General features: G+C 37.6%; 1 protein-coding gene and 1 pseudogene across 1 annotated transcript in view; one reads left to right on the top strand and one right to left on the bottom strand.

The window, feature by feature from the left end:
* The window catches only part of LOC135199414 (ETS-related transcription factor Elf-4-like), a 27333-nt gene extending 458 nt beyond the window's left edge, over positions 1–26875 (top strand). Inside the window, exons 2-5 of the mRNA XM_064227429.1 lie at positions 17837–17888; positions 23694–23762; positions 25579–25771; positions 26146–26875. Of these exons, the coding sequence (XP_064083499.1) occupies positions 17837–17888; positions 23694–23762; positions 25579–25771; positions 26146–26293 (462 nt within the window). The 3' untranslated portion in view covers positions 26294–26875. The remainder of the gene's footprint in view (positions 1–17836; positions 17889–23693; positions 23763–25578; positions 25772–26145) is intronic.
* LOC135199195 (uncharacterized) lies at positions 12078–14510 on the bottom strand (annotated as a pseudogene).
* Positions 26876–27533: the final 658 nt, after the last annotated feature.

Raw genomic sequence — 27533 nt, 5'->3', positions numbered from 1 at the left:
AGTATCTGCTGGGAGTTCTACCAAAAGAAATTCCGGTATCTTTGGGCACTATTGCGTCTTATACCAACCTAAAGGAACCCATTTTAAATGGGTCACACACCCCTGGTAACAAGAGATGCCCTGTAAATTATGCAAGAAGTTGACTTCCAGTATCATCTGGAACTTCTACCACAAGAAGTCTTGTCGTAACAGGTGGCGGCTCGTGGCTATCATTCATAGGGGTGCTGTTTATTACATAACCCTTTTTCTTTATTCCTTGATTTTAACTGCATAAAAACTCTCTCTCTCTCTCTCTCTCTCTCTCTCTCCTGCTGAGGAAGACAGCAGAACCACAATCGAAAGCTACTATTTTGAATTTTACTCATTGCCATTAATGTGGTTATCATTTTTCCCATTTACTACAACTCGCCACTGAGTTGATTATTCTGCATTACACATCATCAGCATCGTAATTAATTTGATCATTATCACTGATAGTACATATTGATTAAGCTTTGACGAATTTCAAAACAATTTCAAAACGCACCTTTGTAACAGCGAACTGTTTCGCAAAGGTCAGTGGAGTAATTGGTTCATTTTATCACGTTCCTGGAATTACAATCAAAACTGATTTCCAGTATCTATTGGAATTGCTACAAGAAGTGCCAATGTTTTCGGGTATATACTGGTGCGCTTTATAGCACTTTTCTCCAAGCCAAAGGAACCCATTTTGGACAGGTCACATACCTGGAAATGCCTTAAAACTTGGGCAAGACATGGACTTCCAGATTACCTGGAATTTTTATTACAAGAACCAAGAAGTAACAGTGGTAACAGCAAACTGGAAAGCAAAGGTCAGTGGAGTAATTGTTTTCTCACATTCCTGGAATTATCATCAATACTGATTTCCAGAATCTACTGAAATTGCTGTCAAAAGAAGTTTTAATGTTTTGGGACCCTAGTGCACCTTATACCAAGCCAAAGGAACCCATTTTGGACGGGTCATAGACCCCTGGTTCCCCAGAAATGCCTTCAAAATTGGGCAAGAAACAACGAACTGGAAAGAGAAGGCCAATGGAGTGAATGGTCCATTTTCTCACATTCATGAAATTATGATCAAAATTGATTTCTAGTATCTGCTGGAATTGCTTTTACAAGAAATGTCAGTCCCTTGGAGCCCTAGGGCACCTTATAGAACTCATAGAAACTCATTTTGGACAGGTTCCATCAACCTGGTGCCAAGAAATGCCCTAAGAATTGGGCAACACATTAAGTTCCAGTATCACCTGGAACCATTACCACAAGAAGTTCCAGTGGTAACAGTGAACTGGAAAGCAAAGGTCGGCAGAGTGAATTGTTCATTTTCTCACATTTCTGGAATTACTATCAAAATCGACTTCCAGTATCTGCTGGAATTGCTATTACAAGAAGTTCCAGTGTCATGGGGCCCCTAGTGCATCCTTATAGAATAACTCAAGGAAACCCATTCTGGACATGTCCCATATCCCTGGTGCTAATCAAATGCCCTAAAAATTGGGCAAGACACTTGAGTTCCAGTATTACCTAGAATTATTAATACAGGAAGTTCCAATGTCTTGGGGCCATAGACCAATTAAAATGAACCCCTCTCCAGACCAGTCTACTTTATTAAGGAATTGCAGAGTACCCAACGAAGGTTGTGGAACCCTTGGTGGGCCAAACCTTATTCACCAAGTATCTGATACATAACATAGGAATCTATCTTTCTATCTATTTATGCATAAAATAGGGATTTTAATATGAAGAACAGAGAAGATTTAGGTATATGGAGACATCTAAAAAGTAGTGAGAAAGTAACCCCAAGTATTATTTTAGGGTGGTTTGATCATGTGGAAAGAATGAAAGACAATGGGCTAGTGAAAAGGTTATGTATATAGTGGAACAAATATGTGTTTAAATATATATATATATATATATAGTATATATATATATATATATATATATATATATATATATATATATATATATATATATATATATATATATATATATATATATAATAAAAAGGAAAAAGGAGCCCATAAAAACTCCAAAATGTAATAAGTAGATTTTATGAAAGACATCCGCTTGCTGCAAAAATTAGATGTTGTAGGGAGTAGATCCAACAAAGACGGTAAAAATCGTGATCATGGACAAAGACTTCTACCTCGACAAAATCAACTAATTCCTTAGTGACAGAAACATTTGCGACTAAAATCCCCTCCAAAACGTCCCCAGAGGATTTCTTTTAGAAAAGTAAGATTAATTGGCATAGACAAAAAAAGCATTGAACTACTGGTGAAATTTAAGTCATTAACCCAAAACATACCTTACTATTATGGCCCTCTGAGAACTCACGAAGATATTCTTCCATTCAGACACATTATCTCGTACCGGAGCTTTCAATTAAACATTCTGAGGATTTTTATCACAAATTCAGAGAAGCACAAATACCACTTCACAACATAAAACATTTAAGCCTTGATGTAGATTCCCTATTCACTAAAGTACCAGTACAGGACGTTCTACAATTTTTGAGGGAAAAAATTGGCCATTGATTAAATAATAAAGTTAGTTGAATTAGTATGTGTATCTAATAACGTCTTTTCATTCGTGGAGTCATTCTATAGATAAAAATTCTAGTGCGGAATGGACAGCCCTTTAATTCCTGTTCAACCAATCTATACATGGAATTATTTTGAAATTAGAACAATAAATGCAACAAAACCTAAAGACATGCTGTAGATAAGATATGTAGATGATATCCTAATATTTTGGGATAATAGGTGGGGCAATTTCAACTAATTTCTTTCAAAATTAGATGCATCAGTGCCCAGCACCAATTTAAAGTTGAATGGGAAACAGACAACAAAATTCTTTTCCGTATACAGTAAACCAACATTTTCATTTTCATGCATTCACTATTTTAGTTATCATGACATTTCTATCAAGATTGGCATAGCCAGCAATTTATTCTTAAGAGCCTTACGGATTTGCTCCCTGGACTTCCTGGAAAAGGAAACTGAACTCATTCGTAGGCACCTATCATCTTTAAAGTACCCTGACCATATAAGATGTTGACACAGTCACTTGGAAACACTAACCTTTTTGCTCTTACCTACACAATTACCTCAGCCAAATCCCTGATATTCGTCCAACAAAAGCCTGTCCCCAAAGACACAGGGGCGTACAAAATCACTTGCCTCAGTTGTAACCAATCCTATATAGGTTTTAAAGGTAGTACGCCAACAGAGCTCAGCAATTTTTACCATATAATTACCCACAAGCACAGAGAAAACTGAAATTTGTCATATATAATTTATAGCAGAAATTCTTGGTTCAAAAGCCAGATGGTAGAATCTGTTTTGATTAAACAAAGAAATAAGATGACCCTCTCAAAAGGAGCTTGGGACTCAGATATTATATATAGATGTGACATAACAGCTGACCTCTGGATCTCTTGGTATAAATACCGCTTTTCTGTAACTTTGATCTCATTCCTTATCTGCCTGAGAAGGGAGACAGTTTGTTTGTTTGTATGGTGTTTTTACATTGCGTGGAACCAGTATGGTTATTCAGCAACGGGACCAACAGCTTTACTTGACTTCCGAACCACGTCAAGTGAACTTCTATCACCAGCAATACACATCTCTAACACCTCAATGGAATGCCCGAGAATCAAACTCGCGACCATCGAGGCGGCATGTCAAGACCATACCGATCACGCCACTGAGGAGGGAGACAGTTGTTCTCCGTAATGTAGCATCTATATATATATTTATATATATATATATATATATATATATATATTATATATATATAGATAATGTACATAAGCTAGAAATATCCTTTAATATCCAATTCGCTCTACGTCGGATTAATATATTTTCATATATGTTAACCAAAGGGGAATTTTTTAGTTGATAATAATTTCGTCTTCTCGTGGGTTCGAACCAGCGCCCTGTGGACAGAGGAGAAATCAGGACTTCAGTGACGTTACTGAAGTCCTGATTTCTCTTTTGTCCACTAGAGGACGAAATTATCATCAACTAAAAAATTCCCCTTCGTTTAACATATATGTAAATATATCAATTCCGAAGTAGAGTGAATTGGATATTAAAGGGCATTTCTAGCTTAATGCATGTATGTGAATCACGGTGATGTGCTAAAAATTCATACATATAATGTATGTATATGTATATATCTGACCTTCTTTGTTAGGTCCAAGTTTTGCTGACTTATAGCAATCTCTCTCTTCTCTCTCTCTCTCTCACATGTAAGGCATGTCCAAGATTCAATGACATACCAATCTCTCTCTGTGATTAATCATTACCTCTCTCCCAATTACTACTTTCTGTAAATGTAATAGTCAAACATACACAAACACACTTTTGAAAGAAGACTTGAGACAGACACACAAGCAGGTACAACGACACAATATGACAAACAGACAGCAAGTTAAGACATTGCCACAACAGCGCATCAGACAGACACAGGCGGCAGAGCACGAAATCTATTGGGGTCTTTGCCAAAATTGGGCAGGACCGCTTTCATTGTCTTGGTTGGGGGGAAATTTCTATCATTATCCCACGACCCTCTGGTGAATTGAACACACTACGGGGAAAAAATGTTTTTTCTTAAGTTCCTTCTATTTTTCTTTTTATCTTTGTGGCTTCAATTACATAAACGACCTTTTGTGGGAGGAGAAGAAGAAGGTGTCATGAACTGATCCCAGAGTTTTGGTCTTGTAGTGGTTTTCGGGTTCTCTGTTCTGCTGGAATATATCTCTATACACATCTACAATTATGCATCACTCCTTCCCTTGCGAAACGACCAACTATTCAATTCCTGCAGTCAAACTACGACAATCCTCAGGATTCAGCATACATGACAGTCTTGGGATCGCATGATGCACAAACCCTGCGCTGTAAGACACGGCGACTTCGGAACGAACAGCCAAGATTGAGATTTTGAGATCTCTCTCGACATGAGATGGGCGTGACAGCAAGCCATGAGAGAGAGAGAGAGAGAGACGAAGAGAGACCGAGAGGGAGGTTCTGAGAGAGAGAGAGGAGAGGAGTGGGAGATTGGAAATCAAGACATAAAAAGGACAATGTGAAAGACATTGAGACAGTTTTCATACCACAGAGAGATAGAGAGCGAGAGAGAGAGAGAGAGAGAGAGAGAGAGACGGGGAAGGAGAGAGAGGAGAGAGAGAGAGAGAAGAGAATGGACTCCCGGGGACCTTATGGTTTAAGTGGTGGGCGGTAGTACGCCCAGTCTTTGGGGGAAGGGGAATACAAAACGAGATCAGTTTAGATCATTTTTAGAGGATTCCCAAACTCTGGTTTTTCCTCAGGTCGGGGAGAACGTTCAGGTATTGTGTTTGGTTCTTCTTCTTATTATTATTATTATTAATATTCAGGAAACTAATCCTATTCATATGGAACATAATTAATATTTTATTTATTCATTTTATTTTTGATTTGTTTTGGTCTATCACAGTCATCCTATTCGACTGGGTGGCCTAGTGTCCCTATGATATTGGTACAATTTCCACTGGCATATCCCATATCCTTCTTATTTCTATTTTCAGGTCCTGAGGCCTATCAATTTTTTCTCTTTCCTTCTCATCTACTCTAGTGTCACATGGTATTGCGACATCTGTATCTGATTGCTGGTATTGGCCCATGTGTTTATGGCTTTCATCATATTTCTGGCGTCGAGTTTTGACTTGATTATCGCTTCAAGTCTCTGCATATATTCTTTCCTGATCGTGTCCTTCATCTCTTGGTGTTTTATATCCCCTCCTTCCATTATTCCCAGGTATTTGTATCCTGTCTCAGCTATGTGTTTGATGCTATTCCCATTTGGTAACTTTATCCCTTCAGTCCTTGTCACTTTACCTTATTGTATGTTGACCAAAGCACATTTTTCTATTCCAAACTCCATCCAGATGTTCCCAGATACAATCCTTACAGTCTGGATTAGGGTATCTATTTCCTTGATGCTCTTACAATACAGCATGATGTCGTCCATGAACATCGGATAGTTAATTCTGTTGCCTCCTTTCTTGAGTATTATTATTATTATTATTATTATTATTATTATTATTATTAGTTATTATTATTATTATTATTATTATTATTCGGGAGATGACAACCCCTATTCATATGGAACACATCACAGGGGCCATTGACTTGAAAATCAAGCTTCCAAAGATTATTATCATTATTATTCTGTTAAAGAGAATGGCAGAATTAAGCTATTCTCTTTAACAGCATTTGCCTAAAAGAGGGTCTTCTACCAAAATATTATTATTATTATTATTATTTTTGCTCTATCACAGTCCTCTAATTCGACTGGGTGGTATTTATAGTGTGGGGTTCCGGGGGGTTGTTTCATCCTGCCTCCTTATGGGAGTCCATCACTTTTCTTACTATGTGCGCCGTTTCTAGGATCCACACTCTTCTGCATGAGTCCTGGAGCTACTTCAGCCTCTAGTTTTTCTAGATTCATTTTCAGGGATCTTGGGATCGTGCCTAGTGTTCCTATGATTATGGGTACGATTTCCACTGGCATATCCCATATCCTTCTTATTTCTATTTTCAGATCTTGATACTTATCCATTTTTTCCCTCTCTTTCCCTTCAACTCTGGTGTCCCATGGTATTGCGACATCAATGAGTGATACTTTCTTCTTGATTTTGTCAATCAACGTCACGTCTGGTCTATTTGCACGTATCCGTTCTGATACCATAGTCCCAGAGGATCTTTGCCTGATCGTTTTCTATCACTCCCTCAGGTTGGTGCTCGTACCACTTATCACTGCAAGGTAGCTGATGTTTCTTGCACAGGCTCCAGTGGAGGGCTTTTGCCATTGAATCATGCCTCTTTTTGTACTGGTTCTGTGCAAGTGCCGGGCATTCGCTTGCTATGTGGTTTATGGTTTCATTTTTCGTATTGCACTTCCTACATATGGGAGAGATGTTATTTCCGTCTATCGTTCTTTGAATATATCTGGTTCTTAGGGCCTGATCTTGGGCCGCTGTTATCATTCCTTCAGTTTCCTTCTTTAGCTCTCCCCTCTGTAGCCATCGCCATGTGTCATCGCTGGCTAGTTCTTTAGTCTGTCTTCAGTATTGTCCGTGCATTGGTTTGTTGTGCCAGTCCCTCTGTTCTGTCTGTCATTCTCCTGTCTCTGTAATATTTCTGGGTCTTCGTCTACTTTTATTAGTCCTTTCTTCCATGCACTCTTTAGCCACTCGTCTTCACTGGTTTTCAGATATTGCCCCAGTGCTCTGTTTCTCGATGTTGACGCAGTCCTCTATACTTAGTAGTCCTCTCCCTCCTTCCTTTCGTGTTATGTATAGTCTGTCCGTATTTGCTCTTGGTGTAGTGCTTTGTGTATTGTCATAGTTTTCCTGGTTTTTTTATCTATGCTGCGGAGTTCTGCCTTCGTCCATTCACTATTCCTGTGCTGTATCTGATTACTGGCAACTGCCCATGTTTATGGCCTTTTATCATATTTCCGGCGTTGAGTTTTGACTTGAGTATCGCCTTGAGGTCTCTCCATATATTCTTTCCTGATCGTGTCCTTCCATCTCTTGGTGTTTTTATATCCCTCCTTCCATTATTCCCAGGTATTTGTATCCTGTCTCATCTATGTGTTTGATGTTGCTCCCATCTGGTAGCTTTATCCCTTCAGTTCTCGTTACTTTGCCTTTTTGTGTGCTGACTAAGGCGCATTTTTTCTATTCCAAACTCCATCCTGATGTCCCAGATACAATCCTTACAGTCTGGATTAGGGTATCTATTTCCTTGATGCTCTTACCATACAGCTTGATGTTGTCCATGAACATCAGATGGTTGATTCTGTTGCCTCTTTTCTTGAGTTGGTGCCTGGCATCCATCTTCTGTAGTACTTTTGTCATGGGAATCATGGCTACTACGAAGAGTAGTGGGGACAGTGAGTCGCTCTGGAAGATCCCTCTCCTGATATTAACCTCTGCTAGTCTTATTCCAGAGATTGTAAGTATTGTATTCCAGTTGCGCATTGTATTTTTGAGGAAGCTGATGGTGTTTTCCTCTGCCCCATATATTTTCAGGCATTCTATTAGCCATGTGTGTGGTATCATGTCGAAGGCTTTCTTATAGTCTATCCATGCCATGCTTAGGTTGGTTTTCCTTCTCCTACTGTTCTTCATTACCATTTTGTCTATCAGGAGCTGGTCTTTTGTGCCCCTACACTTCCTTCTGCAGCCTTTCTGTTGGTGGGGGATGGTGTTTGTCTCCTCTAGGTAATTGTATATTATTATTATTATTATTATTATTATTATTATTATTATTATATGGAACAAGCCCACCAAAGGGGCCACTGACTTGAAATTCAAGACGCTTCCAAATAATATTAAGGTGTTCATTAAGACGAAGTAAGACGAGGTAAAGAGAAATACAGAAAAAAGGGAGATCTTGCTTATTAAAGACACAATAAATTGATAAACAGATAAAATTTATTAAAATGTTTAATGCAAACGCTTGCATTTTTAAGGTCTTATTGATTAATAAAGGACTAGTTTGATCAAGGGTTCCTTCCCTTACAACCTCTGGTAGCAAGATTAAACTTACTAGGCCTATGCAAACTGGCTTGGTATGCTCGAGACCATCTTCGTCGATTGGCTACAAAGGTTAAATGCTTTTTTTCGGTTTTATTGATTAATAATTGATATTTTTTCAGTGTTCGCTTACTCGGGGAGAAAGCCTACAAACTACTTTGTTGTTGCTGTGCTATGGAGAAGTCTAAAAAGGTCTGAAAAAGGTCTTTGGCATTAATTTAAAGATACAGGAATTTTAGGATATTTATGATTTACTTATTAGAATGAAAATGTCAACAATAAATGTGTATGTTAAACAGTACAGAAAAACTATATCTAATAAAATACAGCATATTCATTTTAATTTTCGTTGGTGGAACAAGGCTCCATTTGACCGCAGATTTTTAGAACGTTTCAGTTTATTTGGTGCACTGAATTTAGGCCCTGTTCCTGTTCGACTGTTTCTCGTTTCCACTCATAACTGAGAATATGTGAACTGTTTAATCTGTGTCCTTTTTACTTGATCCTTGTTTTGGGGAGAAATCGATTGCTGGAACTGGTTTGAATTGGCCAGCGTCTTCAATCAATTTCTTTTTTCTTAGTATAAGTTGCAGTAAGTATGAGTATGAATTACAAAGACCACCACTTCACGTTAAGAATATAATATTGACAACTTCTGCATCACGGGAAAAATCTTACACGCGTCCCGTGTAAGCTGTAGGTCGGATCAAGCCTTGTATTGACTAATAAAAACCACAAACGTACCAGGAACTCCACTGTTAGTGCTCCGTGGGAACAAACGAGCCACCTTCAGACCACGTAACCTCTGCTGCAATCTCCACCCCCGCCACCCACACACGCCCACCACCAGGGGCCACGCCCCAAATTACGACCGAAATAAATTCCTTTGAGCAAAGAAAAACGCACAAAGACCAAAGCCAGAGGAGGAGAAGAAGAAGAAGAAGAAATGACAGGCTCAAGGCAGTTGTGTAACCACAATAGACTCCGGATTAGATGCTCCGACATTCTCCTGAATAAAATTACAATGGGAAGTTATTCGGGGTCTCTATTGCTCATGGGTATTGGGGCAAGTATTGGGCACACACACACACACACACACACAGGACACTTTCGTGGTGGGGTTTATAACAGGTCAGTAATTCCAGCTGATGTTCTTTAAAAAAAAGCTGTGATGATTCTTTGTTTTGTCATGAGCGAGAGAGAGAGAGAGAGCACTCTAGAAGCCTTGATTAACAACCTTCTTACAGACAGGACAAAAGCATCACAACAACATCAGTGCAGAAGAACAACCATGAGATTTTGAAAAAGAAAAAAGAAATTGATTGAAGACGCTGGCCAATTCAAACCAGTTCCAGCAATCGATTTCTCCCCAAAACTGGCGGCTCCCTCCCTTTCTATTCTTACTTTCCTTCGGCAGTTCATGAAGTACACAGACTCTGGATGCCCCTAAAACATAGCCAAGGAGACGTTTTTCTGTTTATAAATGACAAGGAAACAAAAGAGGAAGGTTTCTGAATGCTCCCTGAGCGAGAAACTGCGCTGGTATATACTAGTTTAAGGCAGAACCTACCAAGCCTACTAGTACCACAACCAAAGCAAATTGTTCCATAGTGACACACCACCACTATGATCTAATCCACCTTCAGTGAAGAATATTAAAAAAAAATATTAGACGCCTGAACTTAACTTTGTCATCCCAGAGGATAATATCCATTTACATTTAAAAAAAGATTTACTCCTTACAGTTGATGAGTGAGTCTGGTTAAACAGGCGACCTCACTGTGTGGAGATTCCGAGTTCAAGGAAATCCTGGTTTCTGGCCAAAATCTGATCACTGGCTTCCAGTGGTCCTCTGAAGAAAGGATTTCGACTAATTTTCGATGCATGGACAGAAGCTTGATAATTAATTACATGCAAAACAATACTCAAGAAACTTGGGATATGTTTCACAAGGTCCATTCAAGGCAGAAATGTTGGACTATTTTTTCAGTAGGCCTAAGAATGCCTACAAAAAGGCAAAAGTGCAAACGAGCCAGCAGAACAGAAGTTATTGGCATAATTGTCAACCTGAATTTAGAACAAAAAACAACAACTTTTTTATCATAACATGCCAGAGAAAGAGAGAGAGAGAGAGAGAGAGGAGAGAGAGAGAGAGAGAATAATCGAAGTACGAACCTTGATAATGTCTAATGTTCACCTCTCAGAAAAGTTCCACCTCTCGGGTTAATGACAAAATAAATCAAGAGAGGAGATCCCCTCCTCCCTTCTGATCAAGTTGAACAACCAAAGGCGAAGTTAACAACACTTTTAATAAAGTTAAACTAAAAAAATAAAAGGCTTTGCCCAATTACCCGGCGATGTCAATAAATAAGGTCCCCGTTTGTGTTACACGAAACCTGTCTCAAGGTCTGGACCAGTTTGGGCACCTTTTTTTTTTTTTTTTTTTTTTTCGCAGGAATTGGTGGGTTCATTGAGGTACATGACGCTGCCTCATGTCATATGCCCCGGCCGCATATTCACCAACTGTATTATGGTTCGGCCAGACGAGCGAGCGCGCGCGCGAATTTATGGGTAATTCAAACAAACTAGCACATATCGCGCCATACCAACATGCCCTATGTATATTTACAATTATTGTGGTATTTATTGCATATTATTTACTATACTAAATATTGTGCATATGTTTGGTATGTTATGCGATATTAATATCTACAAATGATATTCATTTATTGTGTACTTATTTCTTATTTATTATAACAAATAATAATTTTTATGTATTATTGGTGATGTATTTATTACTTATTTATTATGCTAAATACTGTTCATATATTTAGTATTTTATATGATAAAAATACATTCAAACAATCAGAATTTATTTATTGTGTATTTATGCCTTCTTCGTTATACTACAACATGTTTATTTACTGTGTATTTATTTCTTATTTATGATGCTAAATACAGTGCATATTTCTTATTTATTATGCTAAATACAATGCATAACTAAAAATAAGAGAAAGGATGGTGTGTATGTCACAAAGACTATTATAGTCTGGTTTTTACGATGCAGCTAATATATTAATCATGCCCTCAAACTATTTTATGTATCAGTGACTACCATGTAAGGCAACCCATACTCACAAAGCCAAATTAGGAAAAGTGAACTACACAGACAGACCGACAGACGAAATTTCTGACCCATGCACAGTAAGGAATTCCCAATTTCGAAAACTCTCTCCTTATATAACAACTGTTCTAAGTTTCCTGGATGACTGAACGGCCACTTCCTTGTGGTTTAGCATTGGCCACGTTTTGCTCAACGTTTGATGATAAACTTCGTGGCCGTTTCGACTTGGAGTTTACTATACTGGTTGGTCGCGGTCCTCTTCCAAGAGGGGCTGCTCCTCTTGGTTTCCCTGGCCCTTTGCTTGATATGGAAGTTGGCTGGCACTGAATTTTACCTGTGCCAGCTCCGGTGTTACAGGTGCCACTCCCCAAGTTATATTATAGTAGACTATTCAGCTGGTTTTCACTTCTCACTTGGTTTAAGCGTTTGACAGACAGGTGCTGTTCTGATGGCTGCCTCTGTTTCACCGTTGCTGTACTTCTCTGATACATTGTGGAATGCAGCGACTAACTCGCTAATGTTTGTCTGCACACTGCTGCAGATCTTCATAAGGATTATCGTCCTCTTTAGTCAATAGCTTTTCTTGTGCTAGGTCAGAGTCCTCTGCGCTGCCCTGTTGTTCCCAAGCAGGAAAAGTGGAGCCACTTTCTTCTTGCTGCGCTCTATTGAGTGCCACTCTAGTTTCTAATGAAATCACTCTAGTGAATCTGATCGACAGTATATAAAAATACTTGTTAAAGTTCGTGTACTTTTCTGAAAGCAGATTAACTTTGAATTCTTCCCAAGCTTTAAAGAAACCCTCCTTCGATGTTGCATAGGTACACGATGCTCTTCACAACAGCCATAAGCTGCTCCTGACGATCCTCCTCCTTGACGGTATGCCTAGAGTCCTAGAGTCAAGCAGCCACCACCACACTTGTTGAAGGAAGTGGAAAATGCACAGAAACTCTTGAACTCTAGGCCAGGTTGCTGCCTGGGCTCCCCTCATCGCATTGCAATTGTCAGCCGTGAAAGTCTTCTGTGATGTTCCTCCGTAGACGGCATTTTCACCGACTACTCTTTTTACCATATCAAAACCTATTGTTAGAAAAAGGTGAATAAAAAGGCAGTCAAAATTTAATCAGATATATCCAGGCAAGTTCTCTAGACCTTGTATCCAGGCAAGGTCTCCAGGTATACTGTAATTACGGTATGTCTCAGTAGACAAACCCAATGATGACGGTTATTCCATTTTCCAGCCGATGACTCTCTCTCTCTCTCTCTCTGTAGTGACTGGACCCACTTCGATGAAGTGATAGTGACAGTCACAAAGTTTTTCTTTATGATTCGCTGAGGCGAACAGCAGTTTGTTATAGAGACATATTTCAGTCCCTCTCTCTCTCTCTCTTCACTACTTGGTCTGGCTGGCATGGACTTAAGTAGATTTCTCCGTTCTCACATCATTCATATTGAAGGATGGTAGGAAACTCTTGGACTTAGAACAATGGATGTATTCTCTTAAATATTTACAGACAGATGACCATCTTGAGATAGAACTTTCTGAAGAGACTTACGACAGAGAGAATAGTCAGAGAGCAAGTGTCACAAAGTTAACAATATTTGTTTCAGGAAGAAAACAGTGGGGGAACGATGAACACACATCCTTGACATGTAGGTCGTGTGATGACGTACACAGTTTACTTCGGTTCTCGTGAGTGCCGGGTCTAGCATACCAGACCATGGGAAGGATGTTCGTTTGTTTGTCTGTGGTTATGGGGCGTTAGCGTCGCTTACATCCTGACGGGCTAAATATTTTTGGGAGTTTTTTCCTCATTGACCTATGACACAGAGCGCAGCTATGTTTTTAATAAGGAAATAGATCACATTTCCATTTTTATGTAATTTCATTACATATGGTCCACAATCATGTCGGCCAGAATTAACTACATAAACAAAATTGCCAGGCTTACCTTTCCTCAGTACTGCTCCATCTTGGGAAGACATAAACAGCACTGACAGAGGAGCAGCACCTGCTAGTCCACCACAGAGGAATGGAACCAATGAAGTATTGAGATGACCTGTAGCATCTACAAAGAGTATATCTCCAGCTTCCCTAAAGTTAGTGTGAACTCTTTTCATGAAAGGTGTGGCAAGGACTGCAGTAAATCGACGTTCCTCTATGCCATATGCCATGGAATTATCATGACCACCATGCTCTTCGTTGAGCCATATGGTCCTCATATAACTGATCGCGCAAGTTGGTGGATTTATCGCATGATTGTCCCGTCCAAACAAGTCATCACACAGACCTATTTTAAGAACACGGAATCTTCCTGCTTGGGGGTACCCACTCCTGTAAAAAGTGTAAAGTTAGAAATGAATATGTCAGAATAATGCAACAATTCTCACACCAGCACTGTACAATAAATCTAATTATGTATGCTCTCAGTTATTTCTCCCTCAGATATAAAGCAGATATATATATTAGTTAGAATATCTATGTATCATCACCCCATTGGCTATGCATTTTATTTAGAAAATATTGTTTTCAGATCTAGTGGTGAACTGAAATATTCAGTGAACATAATTACTCACCTTGTTCAAAATGCTTGATGAAAGTATGCCTTGCTTCAGGAAGTAGGTACCCTAAGTTGATAAAGAGCTTCTGCAGACTGAAGCGAGTGATTGTGCTGACCTTTAATTCAGTGTAATGAAGCACGAGTAATTTTCCATCAGTCTCTCTTTCCTTACAGCGTTTTCTGTTATCAACCGAATTTTAACATCCATTGTTACAGAACACCTATAAATTGGCAAGATACTGTACAAATCAGAACAGCACAAAGCACGCTTTAACAGGATAAAGCTTAATTTATCTTCAAACATGAAATGGAATCAGTTGTAGAATGAAAAAGAAGCAAGTCTCGAGACTAAATAAGCCATAACTCAAGAAAGTGACAAGAAATAAATTGTGGGTGGTTGCATCAGTACACGGACATTATGCATAAATCCATTTGTTTTGTACTTAAACTATCCAAAGACACGTGACCTATAATATGGGCTTAATAAACAATTAATGCTTGAGTTTTTGTTATGGTTTGTAATTCATGGGAGCATTACAGTATCAAAGTAACGGAGAAATGGAGAATTTTTGGCAACATATACAAACCCAGTATAAGTCTTCTTTTTTCCCAAGTTCCGAACTGCACCATGCACACAGATGAGTTTTTTATGAAGCAGTTTCCCTTCTCTGCTAGGATATAGTACAGGTTTCACATTGAAACAGGTGTTGTTTTTCTCCATATAAAGCTCTTTCCAAAGCTCAAACTCTTCATCACTTTTCACATTTATGCGAAAATGCGTTTTATCATCCGTCTCACTAATCATATCAAAAGAAAAGCCCTCATCCTCAAATTCATAAACTTCTCTAGTAGTTGGCCTGGCGAAGTGCCCTGTCTGACTGACCACTCTCAGCAGAAGTCAGTGGCAGTGTGCGAAGACAAAACTCCCCCTGAAAGTGCTTCCAGAGGGTTGCTGGAACCACAGCAAGAAGAAAGTGACTCCACCTTTCCTGCTTGGGAACAACAGGGCAGCGCACAGGACTCTGACCTAGCACAGGAAAAGCTATTGACTAAAGAGGACAATAATCCTCATGAAGATCCACAGCAGTGTGCAGACAGACATTAGCGAGTTAGTCGCTGCATTCCAAAATGTATCAGAGAAGTACAGTAAGGGTGAAACAGAAGCAGCCATCAGAACAGCAGCTGTCTGTCAGACGCTTAAACCAAGTGAGAAGTGAAAACCAGCTGAATAGTCTACTATAATATAACTTGGGGAGTGGCACCTGTAACCCCGGAGCTGGCACAGGTAAAATTCGGTGCTAGCCAACTTCCATATCAAGAAGAGGACCAGGGAAACCAAGAGGAGCAGCCCCTCTTGGAAGAGGACCGCGACCAACCAGTATAGTAAACTGCAAGTCGAAACGGCCACGAAGTTTATCATCAAACGTTGAGCAAAACGTGGCCAATGCTAAACCACAAGGAAGTGGCCATTCAGTCATCCAGGAAACTTAGAACAGTTGTTATATAAAGAGAGAGTTTTCGAGATTGGGAATTCCTTACTGTGCATGGGTCAGAAATTTTGTCTGTAGGTCTGTCTGTGTAGTACACTTTTCCTAATTTGGTGTGTGTGGCTTTGTGAGTATGGGTTGCCTTACATGGTATTTTGTATTGTGGTCAATAAAAATATCTATCTATCTATCTATCTATCTAGTCACTGATACATAGTTTGAAGGCATGATTTATTAGCTGCATTGTAAAAGCCAGCCTATAGTAATAGTCTTTGTGACATACACACCATCCTTTCTCTTGTTTGTAGTTATGCATTGTATTTAGCATAATAAATAAGAAATATCCATTGTATTTAGCATCATAAATGCGAAATAAATAAATAATAAATAAACATGATTTAGTATAATGAATATGGCATAAATATACAATAAATGAATTCTGATTGTTTGAATGTAATTTTATCATATAATATACTAAATATATGCACAGCAGTTAGCATAATAAATAAGAAATAAATACATAATAAATATGATTTGGTAAGTACACAATAAATAAATATGATTGGTAGGTATTAATATCGCATAACATACCAATAAAATGCACAATATTTAGTATAGTAAATAAGACGCGATAAACACCACAATAAATGCAAATACAAAAAGGCATATCGGCATGGCGCGATATGTGCTAGTTTGTTTGAGTTACCCATAAAATCGTGAGCACTCTCCCGTTCTCACTTGTCTGGTCGAACCATAATTCGGTTGATGATGATGCGCCCCGCCCTATGCTGGTGCCTTGGTGCAGGATATATTGAAGGAGGTTCTGAATAAATTCTGATATAGAATGCAGTGAGTTAGATAAATCCTGATATAGCTGGGTTATTCCTACTACAATGGTTCAAATATGGAAGGACGTAGGTTAGAAATAACCTTAAAGATGGGTTAGTTTCAATTTCATCTTATGGAATGTAGTGAGTGATAAAAACCGTAAGTTAGAAGGATAATTCTTCCTATAATGGTTCAAATATGGAGGGAAGTAGGTTATAAATAGCTTAAGATTATGGTTAGTTTCAATTTCATCTTGTAAGGGTTCAAATATGGAACGTAGTGAGTTAGAAAAATCCTAAGATAGAAGGATTATTCATCCTATACTGGTTCTGATATGGAAAGAACTGGGTTAGAAATAACCTAATATTGAAAGATTACTTATAATTGCATCATATAATTCGAATATGGAAGGAGATAGACTAGAAATAGCCTAAGCTAGAAGGATTACTTTTAATTGCATCCTACAATGGTTCAAATATGGAATGTATCGAGTTAGAAATTTCCTAAGGTGGAGGGATTATTCATCCTACAATAATTGTCCAAATATGGAATTTAATGACTGGTTCAGATATGGGGGGAGGTAGCGTGTTATGAAAATCCCAAGATAAAAGGAATATTTCTTTAATTTCATCCTACCATAGTTCAAATATGGAATGTAATAAAAATCTACAAAATTAAAGGATTACTTTCGATTCCATCCTATAATGGATCAAATGTGGAATAGTTTTAATTTCATCCTATGATGTTTCAAATAAGGAAAGAAGTAAGTTAGAGAATAGCCTAAGATAGAAGGGTTAGTTTCAATTGCATTCTATAGCAATTCAAATATGGAATGTAGTCAGCGCGCCTCAGTGGCGTGGTCGGTATGGTCTTGGCCTGCCACCTTGGTGGCCGCGAGTTCGACTCTCGGGCATTCCACTGAGGCGTTAGAGATGTTTATTTCTGGCGACAGAAGTTCACTCTCGACGTGGTTCGGAAGTCACGTAAAGCCGTTGGTCTTATTGCTGAATAACGATTGGCTCCATGTAACGTAAAAACACCATACAAACAAACAAAACAAATATAAAAATCCTAATATTGAAGGATTAGTTCTAATTTCATCCTAAATGGATCGAATTTGGAATGTAGGATTATGAACTCACATTACACTACAAATGTAGTGGTTTTACAACTAAATGACAGAAAACATAATTATTCTCATTCTTTCTTTTTTTCTTGCTTTTTCCAGGATTCGCAACCCAAGAATACGGACACGATGAGAAGGAAAAAAAAGAATGAAGGTAAGGTGTCCTTTTGATATAGTATCAGGTACTGATTAGTGGTCACCCTTCCAAGTAACTGACCATACTCAGTTTCCATATTCAATTCCTGCTTGCACCAGACCCTGATGGCTTATATTCCTGCTGAAGCCTCTCTCTCTCTCTCTCTCTCTCTCTCTCTCTCTCTCTCTCTCTCTCTCTCTCAGCTCCTTCTGAAATAGATGTACTGGCCCTCAGTTGTAAATTACTGCAACACGACAAAACTATTATATCCCTCAGAGAGAGAGAGAGAGAAAGAGAGAGAGAGAGAGAGAGAGAGAGAGAGAGAGAGAGAGAGAGAGAGAGAGAGAGAGAGAGAGAATTTTGTACTAAGGTTTACCCTGCGAATTAAGATGTCTGAAAAACTTGTTGGTCCATCCCAGGAGACATCTTGTGCTCACTTATCTCTAGGAGCAGGTTTTACTGTTCATTCACAGTGTCCTAATGATTCTGTCCAGCTTTCTTTTAAACTCTTCCACACTGTTGCTGTTTACAATTTCTGGTGGCAGTTTATTCCATGTTTCACATATCTTGTATGTAAAGAAGTTCCCACAATGAGATGTGTTGTATCTCTTCAGTTCTAGTTTCCATCCATTACTTCCTGTCTGATTTTCGTTTAACGTAAATAGGTTACTATTTACTTTTGTTATGCCATTCAGTATTTTGAATGTTTCTATTAGTTGTCCTCGCAATCGTCGTGTTTCTAAGCCATACATGTTCAGGCTCTCAAGTCGCCTTTGGTAACCTATTTGCCTGATGGATGGAATTAACTTTGTGGCTCTTGTTTGTACCCCTTCTAATCTATTTATGTCCTTTCTTAGTTCTGGTGACCAAGACTGGACTGCATATTCAAGATGAGGTCGAACTATTGATGTGTTGAGCTGTTTCTGTATCTGAACTGCCTCTTTATGTATCCCAACAGTTTCTGTGCCTTCTTTTCAGCTTTTATGCACTGTTTTATGGATTTTAAGTCCTTGGTTATAATGACTCGAAGGTCCTCTTCTTGTTCGACTATTTATATTATTCCCTAGCAGCATGTAGTTGGCAAGAGGGTTGTTTGTTCCTATTTGTAACACTACCTTTGTCCAAGTTGAAAGACATTTGCCATCTTTTTTACCACTTTCCTAATTTCTTTTGATAATTTCTTAAAGTTTCGATTGTCTCTGGGTTTGCTCCAAGAGGTTTGATAGGCAGGATCTGTTTTGCCTGAATCCATGTTGACTTTTTACAACAGGTTGTTTCTATCAAAGTGATCCACAATTTGATCTGCAATTATGGACTCAAAAATCTTAAAAGGGACTGACGTTAGACAGATTGGTCTATAATTTCCTGGCTATTCTCTTGGACCTTTTTTTGTAAACTGGGTGCATATTACCAAGTTTCCATCCTTTCGTTGTTCTGCTGTTTTTCTGTAGAGTTTATATAGGTGAGGAACTATCTCCTCTTTTAACTCTTTAATTTCTCTTGGATGAATCCCATCCAGGCCTGGAGATTTAAACTTGTTTAGTTTATCTATTTTGTTTTGAACGCCTTCATCTGTAAATATTATTTTGTCCAGTGGTTCTACCCTTCATATTTCAAAGCTGGTTCAGGGATTGAGGCAGTGTCTTCAATTGTGAAAACACTAGTAAAAAAATTATTCAATAATTCTGCTTTTTCCAAGTCTGAGTTCACTAGGTTTCCTCTATTGTCTCTTAAGGCACCTATGCTATTTTTATTGGCTTCCTACTATTAACACGAGCAAAGAATTCTTTTGGGCTTTCCTTTCAAACTAATGCATCTCTTCTATCCTCATTTATCTTTGCATTTCTTACTAATTCATCCACCATTTTACAGTTCTTTATGCCTGCTTGTTTCTTGTGGTGTTGGGTGTGGGTTCACTGCTTTGTGCGATCTGTCTCTTTCTCTTATTTTATTTTTGATTTCTCTGTTGAACTGCTAAGGCTGAGGGTTGCCATTTGTTAGTATTTGCTTTGATGGTATATCTATCTAGAGCATTTTTCTGTGTATTCCTCCAGAAAGGCTTCCCAGTAATGGTCTATGTCTGTGTTGTGGTGTAACTCGTTTAGTTTACTTAGGCCTCCTCGACAGTAGTTTAATCTCTTTAGTATCTTCTCTGTTTTTCTGTTGAATATTAATGTGAAATGTAATAATTTTATGGACGGGATTTCCCTAGATTTGTACCTACTGCAAGGTCAGACACTTGGTTATCTTCTGTTGATAGGGCTATGTCGAACTCTATAGTATGTTGTTTCCTCTAGTAGGTTTGTCTACCCATTGGTGGAGGAATTCATTTTTGACAAAACCTAAAACTTGCTTTCCTTCTAAGTTTGATGCGGAGGTCATAGTGACCCAGAGTACCGCTGCACTGAAATCTCCCATTATTATGCAGGGTGTGTTGTTTGTTTTTGTCCTAGTAGTGCATACAGCTCTTCGTCGGACATTTGTGGTTGGTGGGGAGGTCTGTACACTAGTATTGGTGTTATCTTCTTCCCTAGACTGCTTATATTGGTGCCAATCACTTCTTGCATGGTTGTAATTTTACACTCTATTGGACTGAGGTGGTCCTTGACATATAACATAACACCTCCATCTTTTTTATTGAGTCTATCTTTTTTCAATAATTTATATCCAGCCATCTGGTACACTCCTACGAAGTCTCTTGTTGCCTCTTGTTGTTTTATTCTTCACTTGCCATTAATGCTTAGAAGAGATCTACTTTGCTCCGAATAGATTGTGCGTTAAACTGTGCCACTCTGAGGGACTTTTCCATCTTCTCTTTTCGCTTTATTCGTTTCCTTTATTTTCACTGTTTCCTGCAGTGCTATTGCTCACCAAATTCTGGGAGCTGTCCGACTTCTTCCTTTGAATGTTCAGTTCACTGAGGTGTTTCAAGAGGTTTTTGTTAAGGTTTCCCAGTAATTTTTCTCGTTCCAAATTTAATTGAGTTCCATCTCTTTTATATAGTTTTTTATTCCCTACAAATCTGTCCCAAAAGTTTAGAAACCCAACACCCTTTTCTTGGCATATTTGCTCCAGTCTGTTATTGATTCCAATTGCCTTGCTGAGGGAGTAGTGGCTTACATTGGTTCTGGACAGAAGTCTTGTAAGAATGCTGTTATTGGTTTTCTCACTGGTGTTTTCTACAACATCCCCCAAGGACACTGACGTTTACGAAATCCCATGCCTGGACTGTGGCCAGTCATACATGGGATTTACAGGAAAATCGCTTCCCCAGAGATTAATACAACATAGACGGACAGTTAGGTATGGACAACAGAACTCAGCTATTTTCAATCATATATATGAACATAACCACAGAATAAACTGGAATTTGTCATATATAATTTATAGCAGCAACTGCCGGCACAAGAGTCAGATGATAGAATTGGCCTTGGTTAAACAGAGACAGGTAATGAACTTCTCAAAGGGCACATGGGATTCAGATGTCATTGAAAAGTTTTCATTCAACCAATGCTTAAGAGGATTAAAGGAGGATTATCAGTGGGAGTGACCTAACTTGGTTTACCTGTGATGGATCTCTTGTTATAAATACCACCTTTTCTGTAACTTTTCTCATTCATCTGCCTGAAGAGGGAGACAGCAGTCTCTGAAATATATAGTTTCTCTCTATAATTTGGCATTTTTATGGACACCTTTTATTAGATGGAATTCTGTTGTAACAGAACAATTTTACCAGTTTTATATATATATATATATATATATATATATATATATATATGTATGTATATATATATCTAATAAAAGGAGCCCATAAAAGCGCCAATATATAGAGAAAAAAAGTACTATATTTCAGAGACTGCTGTCTCTCTCTTCAGGTATACCTGAAGAGAGAGACAGCAGTCTCTGAAATATAGTACTTTTCTCTCTATATTTTGGCGCGTTTATGGGCTCCTTTTATTAGATGGAATTCTGTTTGTTTACAGAACATTTTTAACCAGTCATATATATATATATATATAGATAATTATACATATATATATATAATAATATAGATATTATCTATATAATATATATAAAAATATATATATATATATAGAAATATATATATATTAAAAAAAAAATATATATAGATATATATATATCTATATATATATATATATATATTTATAACAATTTATACTCGGTGACCAAAACCCAGCACCCCTGCTGCTCGGGAAAACTATGAATGTCAACTGATAAACTCTCTCTCTCTCTCTCTCTCTCTCTCTCTCTCTCTCTCTCTCTCTCTCTCCTGTTAATATAGTTGCTTCACTTATTTTGCCATGCATTTTTTTACATATATTTCACCACTTCTCACCCCCTATTCTTGTCTGGCTGAACTTGGACTTAAAGGGCATCAGGAGTGTCACTATTCATCTCAGCAACCTCAAAAGCTTTGAATTAGACACTAATATCTGTAGTTTTTGGTTATTATTACACGTCACCACCTTCCCACGTTCTCCTTCCTAGCAGGGCTGAACTTAGACTTAAAGGAGATTGAGACTGTCACTATTCATCTCAGCAATAATGGAAACTACAAATTAGACACTAATATCTGTTGTTTATGGTTATTTTTAAGTCATCTCTTTCCCACCCCTTCTAACCCCCACTTCATTTTGGGGCTGAACTTGGACTTAAAGGTTATCAGGAGTGTCATTATTCAACTCAGCCACCTCAGAAACTATGGCTGAGACACTGATATTTGTCATCTTCAGTTATTTTTAAGTCAGCCCCTTTTCAACCGTTTCCAACCCCTCCCCTCCCAATTGTGGCTAAACTTCGACTTGATGGGCATCAGGAGTGCCACTATTCATCACAGTGACATTGAAAACTATAAATTACAAACTGATATCTGTCATTTTTTATCTTTAAGTCTTCCCCTTCACACACCCCCTATTGGGACTGAATTTGGACTTTAAGGGCATTGGGAGCGTCGCTATTAATCTCTGCAACCTAAAAAATCTATGGATTAGACAGTAATATTTGTAGTTTTCAGTTTTTTTTTATTTTCACCTCTTTCCCACCCCCTCCCCACACAGCCCCCTTTGGTGCCAGTGATGTCTTACCCCAACAGCATTCTTTCCCAGATGCTAAGTTATATGCATACCAAGTTTGGTTGAAGTTGCCCAATGCATGTTAAAGTGTAAGTGGCACACACTTGCATACATACATACATCCATTTTTATATATATAGATATAGTGGTTATGACACTCACCTCACAAATAACAGTGGGCCCAGGTTTAATCCATAAGAAGGCAGTTTGGGGTTAAGCTTGATCCATCAAGTCCAGTTGTCACTCTCTTGACCTGTAAGGAAAATTGAGTTTTTGGTAGTTAGCTGATTATGTTGGGTTTGCGAAGTAAATTTATAACAAATGCTTAATTTACGTAATCAACAATATGATAATAATAATAATAATAATAATAATAATAATAATAATAATAATAATAATAATAATAATAATAATAATAAGGATCATGTCAAGGTTAGCAGACCCACTTTTTTTCAAGACAATATTATACCACTTTGATATACATAAGCATACATATACATAGTATATAGTATATATGCACACACATAAATATATATATATATATATATATATATATATATATATATATATATATATATATATAAACAAAGTGGTATAATACTGTCTTGAAAACTCGTGGGTTCACTAATCTTCTCATGATCCATAATAATAATTCTCTCATTTGAATAGGGTTCTTCATCTTCTGAATAATAATAATAATAATATTATTACCATCTATTTTCCCGGACAGGTGACACAGATCAGGAGAAGAACACAAATTCTGGCAACACAAAAGTCAAAGCACCAACCAGGAGAGGAGGTAATGAGAGAGAGAGAGAGAGAGTTATAGAGTTATTACTAAGGTTTACCCTCTTACATACATTACATATATATACAGGCAGTCCCCAGTTTACGGCAGGGGTTCTGTCACCATCTGTGCACTGTAAGCCAAAATTCGCCGTAACCCAAAGCATCATGGTCATAATAGGAATAAATAGCTGTAAATCCAGGTTATGGCACCAAAAAGTCAGAGCTAATGGGGCCATGCAGGACCAGAACGACATAACTCAAGCCCGACATAACCCGAGGACTGCCTATATATAAATATAAATATATATTATATATATATATATCTATATATTATAATAATATATATATATATATTATAATATATATATATATACATTTATATATGTAAATAAATTCTTCTCTTCAAACAGGATACGTCTCAAGTATAAAAGACCCAATAAAACACTCTAGTTTAAAGCTAAGGACTATATTTCAGTGGACTGACTCCCACCCTTATCAAGTAGTGAATGACAAAAGAAGTCACATTTGCAAATATATACAGTGGGAGATATGCCCTTAAGCAATGCCTGGGGTCACCACAAAGCCAACATCGGCTCTCTTAATTGTCTTAATCTGCGTCATCATTGCCTTGAGGATGGTATTGTCTTTATGGTCAGAGTCCCAGGCTCCATTATGTTGTTTTATCAGTGAAGACCATCTCACATTTGTATCGACAGCTGTTTTCGTATAGAATTCGGGACGAGTTCCAATCCATGGTATGGTCGTGTTATTTATATGATGGAAAATTGTTGAACTATCTTCTCCATATCTAACTGAGCGCTTATGTTGAGTTAATATTTCCAAGAGAAATTTTCCTCTGAATCCATAATATGACTTATTACAATTCCTGCAGGAGATTTCATACACTTCTACATCTTTAGAAACTGATTTCTGCTGAACGTTGATTGATGATTTCCCCAATGTATTCGGATAAGTGAAGACAAAAGGGTAAGGTGGCCTAAGGTTTGTGTGATCTCTCGTAAATTATCCACGTGAGGGATTATGATTTTGTTTGTGAAAAGGAAAAAGTCACAAACAAAATCATAATCTCTCGCATGGATGTTTACCAGAGATCACACAAACCTTAGGCCACACTAACCCTTTCGTCTTCACTCATTCAAATACTTTGGGGAAATCCTTAATTAACGTTCAGTGGAAACCAGTTTCTAAAGACTTATGAGTCTATGAAAACCCTTGTGGGGAATGTGATATGTCATTTTATGGATTCACAGGAAAATCAGTCTTAGAAAGATTAACTCAACATAAGCGCTCGGTTAGATATGGAGAAGATATTTCGGCAATTTTCCATCACATAAATAACATGAACCATACCATGGATTGGAACTCATCCTGAATTTTATACAAAAGTGGCTGTTAATACAAATGTCACATAGTAGAATCTTAATTGATAAAACTAGATAATAGGATTAACCTTTCCAATGCAACCTGGAAATCTGACCATATAGACAATATCTTCCTTAAGGCAATGATATGAAGCAGATTGAAACAATTGACAGAACCAATGTCACCTTGGCGGTGAACCCAGGTATCACCTAAAGGCATATCTCCCACTATATATTTTGCAAATGTAACTTCTTGTGTCATTCTCTACTTGATTAGGGTGGGAGTCAGTCCACCGTAATATGGTCCTTAGCTTAAAACCATAGTGTTTTAATGGGCCTTTTATATACACACACACACACACACACACACACACATATATATATATATATATATATATATATATATATATACAGTGAGGCCTCCACTTTCCATCCACATTGCAGAGCGCGGCCCCAAGTCATGGGAATTTTTGATACGTCTCCTGGCCCACGAGAAGTGTAATCCCACCCTAATTCGGTGGGAGGACAGCGAAGAGGCAACCTTCCTGCTGGTCCAGCCGACTATCATTGCCCAAATGTGGGGGGCCAGATGCGAAAACCCAAATTTGTCTTACAATAACTTCGCCCGAGCACTCAGGTACGTCTTAGTGTTATTGCTGGTAACAGTGTTAAATGTCCAAATCTGTCAAATTAACTTTATCAGGACTTGTAGTTAAATTAAAATGGCCAAAATTACTTTGTAGGTAGCGAAAACTATAGTTCAACTGTTTAAAATTTTTATATTTGTCATATATTAGCTTTGTCAGATAGCTCAGGTAAGCATCATCATCATTTTATTCAAAGCAAGCTAACACTAAGAATAAGAGTAACAATTAGTAAATAAAAGCTAACGTTGATTAAACAGTGCAAGATGAACAAACTAATGCAGCACTGCAAGGCATCTTTTTAGATCAACAAAACCCAAGATTTGGAATAACAAACCACCAGCTAAACTAATCCCCCTCGTCACAGATATCACTACAACAGCGGTGCCCTGGAAGCAGTGTCCGAAAGACAGTTCATGTACAAGTGTGGTCCCCGTGCCCTAGAGTACTACAGACTCCTGAAGGAGGAGAAGGAGTCCTGTGGAAGAGCTGAATACCTCCACGAAGAACAGTGATGGAGAGTTGTTCCATAAACTTGCTCCAGACTTTCCTTGTCTGCGAGTGCATTCTTATTACAGGGTAAAACTTCAAGTCAATATTTTTCCTTCTCTAGCCAATCCGTGTAGAGGTAATGACTTTACAGTTAAAAAGATGTATAAGCAAGTGTAAAGACACCACCCACTTGCGAACATTAACTTATAAACATTCATAGACACAAACAAATGAAATCAAAACTATGTTCAGAGCACTCCCCTTGGCCAGTCATGAGTTCGAATTCTGTTCTGCGTGCCTCTACTCTGTGCTGTATTTGTGAGACTAAATTCTCACTTCAGAAGTTTATTGCTCAAGAAAGAAACCAGATTTGTAACATCAGCAAGCTTCGCATTCTGCTAGTAGTAAAAGAAAGAAAAATTTGTATTTTTTCTTCACAATAAATAGATGTTTTGGCCCTTCTTTATGGTAAAACGGTAAGTCACGGAAACTTCGTCGATTTGTTTACGTAAAATCAGAAACTGTACTACAGACGGGAAGCTTTTGATCGTGTTTACAGCAAGAACCAAAACTCTGTCATTTTTACAATGGTAAAGATATTGTATAAAAAATATCTTTCTGACAGGAATGCAATGTAACTGATTTTCATAATTCCGTGAAAAGACATTTTGAATCCAATAAAAGCACAATATATATACATATATATATATATATATATATATATATATATATATATATATATATCTATGTATATATTTATTATATATGTATATATATTGTGCTTTTATTGGATTCAAAATGTCTTTTCACGGAATATGAAAAATCAGTTACATTGCATTCCTGTCAGAAAGATATTTTTTTATACAATATCTTTACCATTGTGAATATATATTTATATATATATATATATATATATATATATATATATATATATATATATATATATATATATATATATATATATATATAATATTAATGGAGGAGGACATGAAGAGTTGCTAAAAGGGGTCAATTTATTCCCGACGTTTCGTAATGTCTTCATTACATGTTCGAGGGCTGTACAAAATAAATAATATAAATTACAAGAAGGCTATAAATCTAAAATGTAAAAACCGAAGTTGCGAAATGATTACTAAAATATCAAAAGAAACTACTGAAAGGACAACTTAAAAATCACAAAACGTAAAATCCCAAGAAAAAAGAATAAAATTTACAAAAGTTAAGGAGAGCTGGACCAACTATTCTGAATTCATGGCTGTTGGA

Source organism: Macrobrachium nipponense, chromosome 25, assembly GCF_015104395.2.
Source record: "Macrobrachium nipponense isolate FS-2020 chromosome 25, ASM1510439v2, whole genome shotgun sequence".
In the NCBI taxonomy this organism is placed as follows: domain Eukaryota; kingdom Metazoa; phylum Arthropoda; class Malacostraca; order Decapoda; family Palaemonidae; genus Macrobrachium; species Macrobrachium nipponense.
This window is presented reverse-complemented; position numbering and strand designations above follow the sequence as displayed.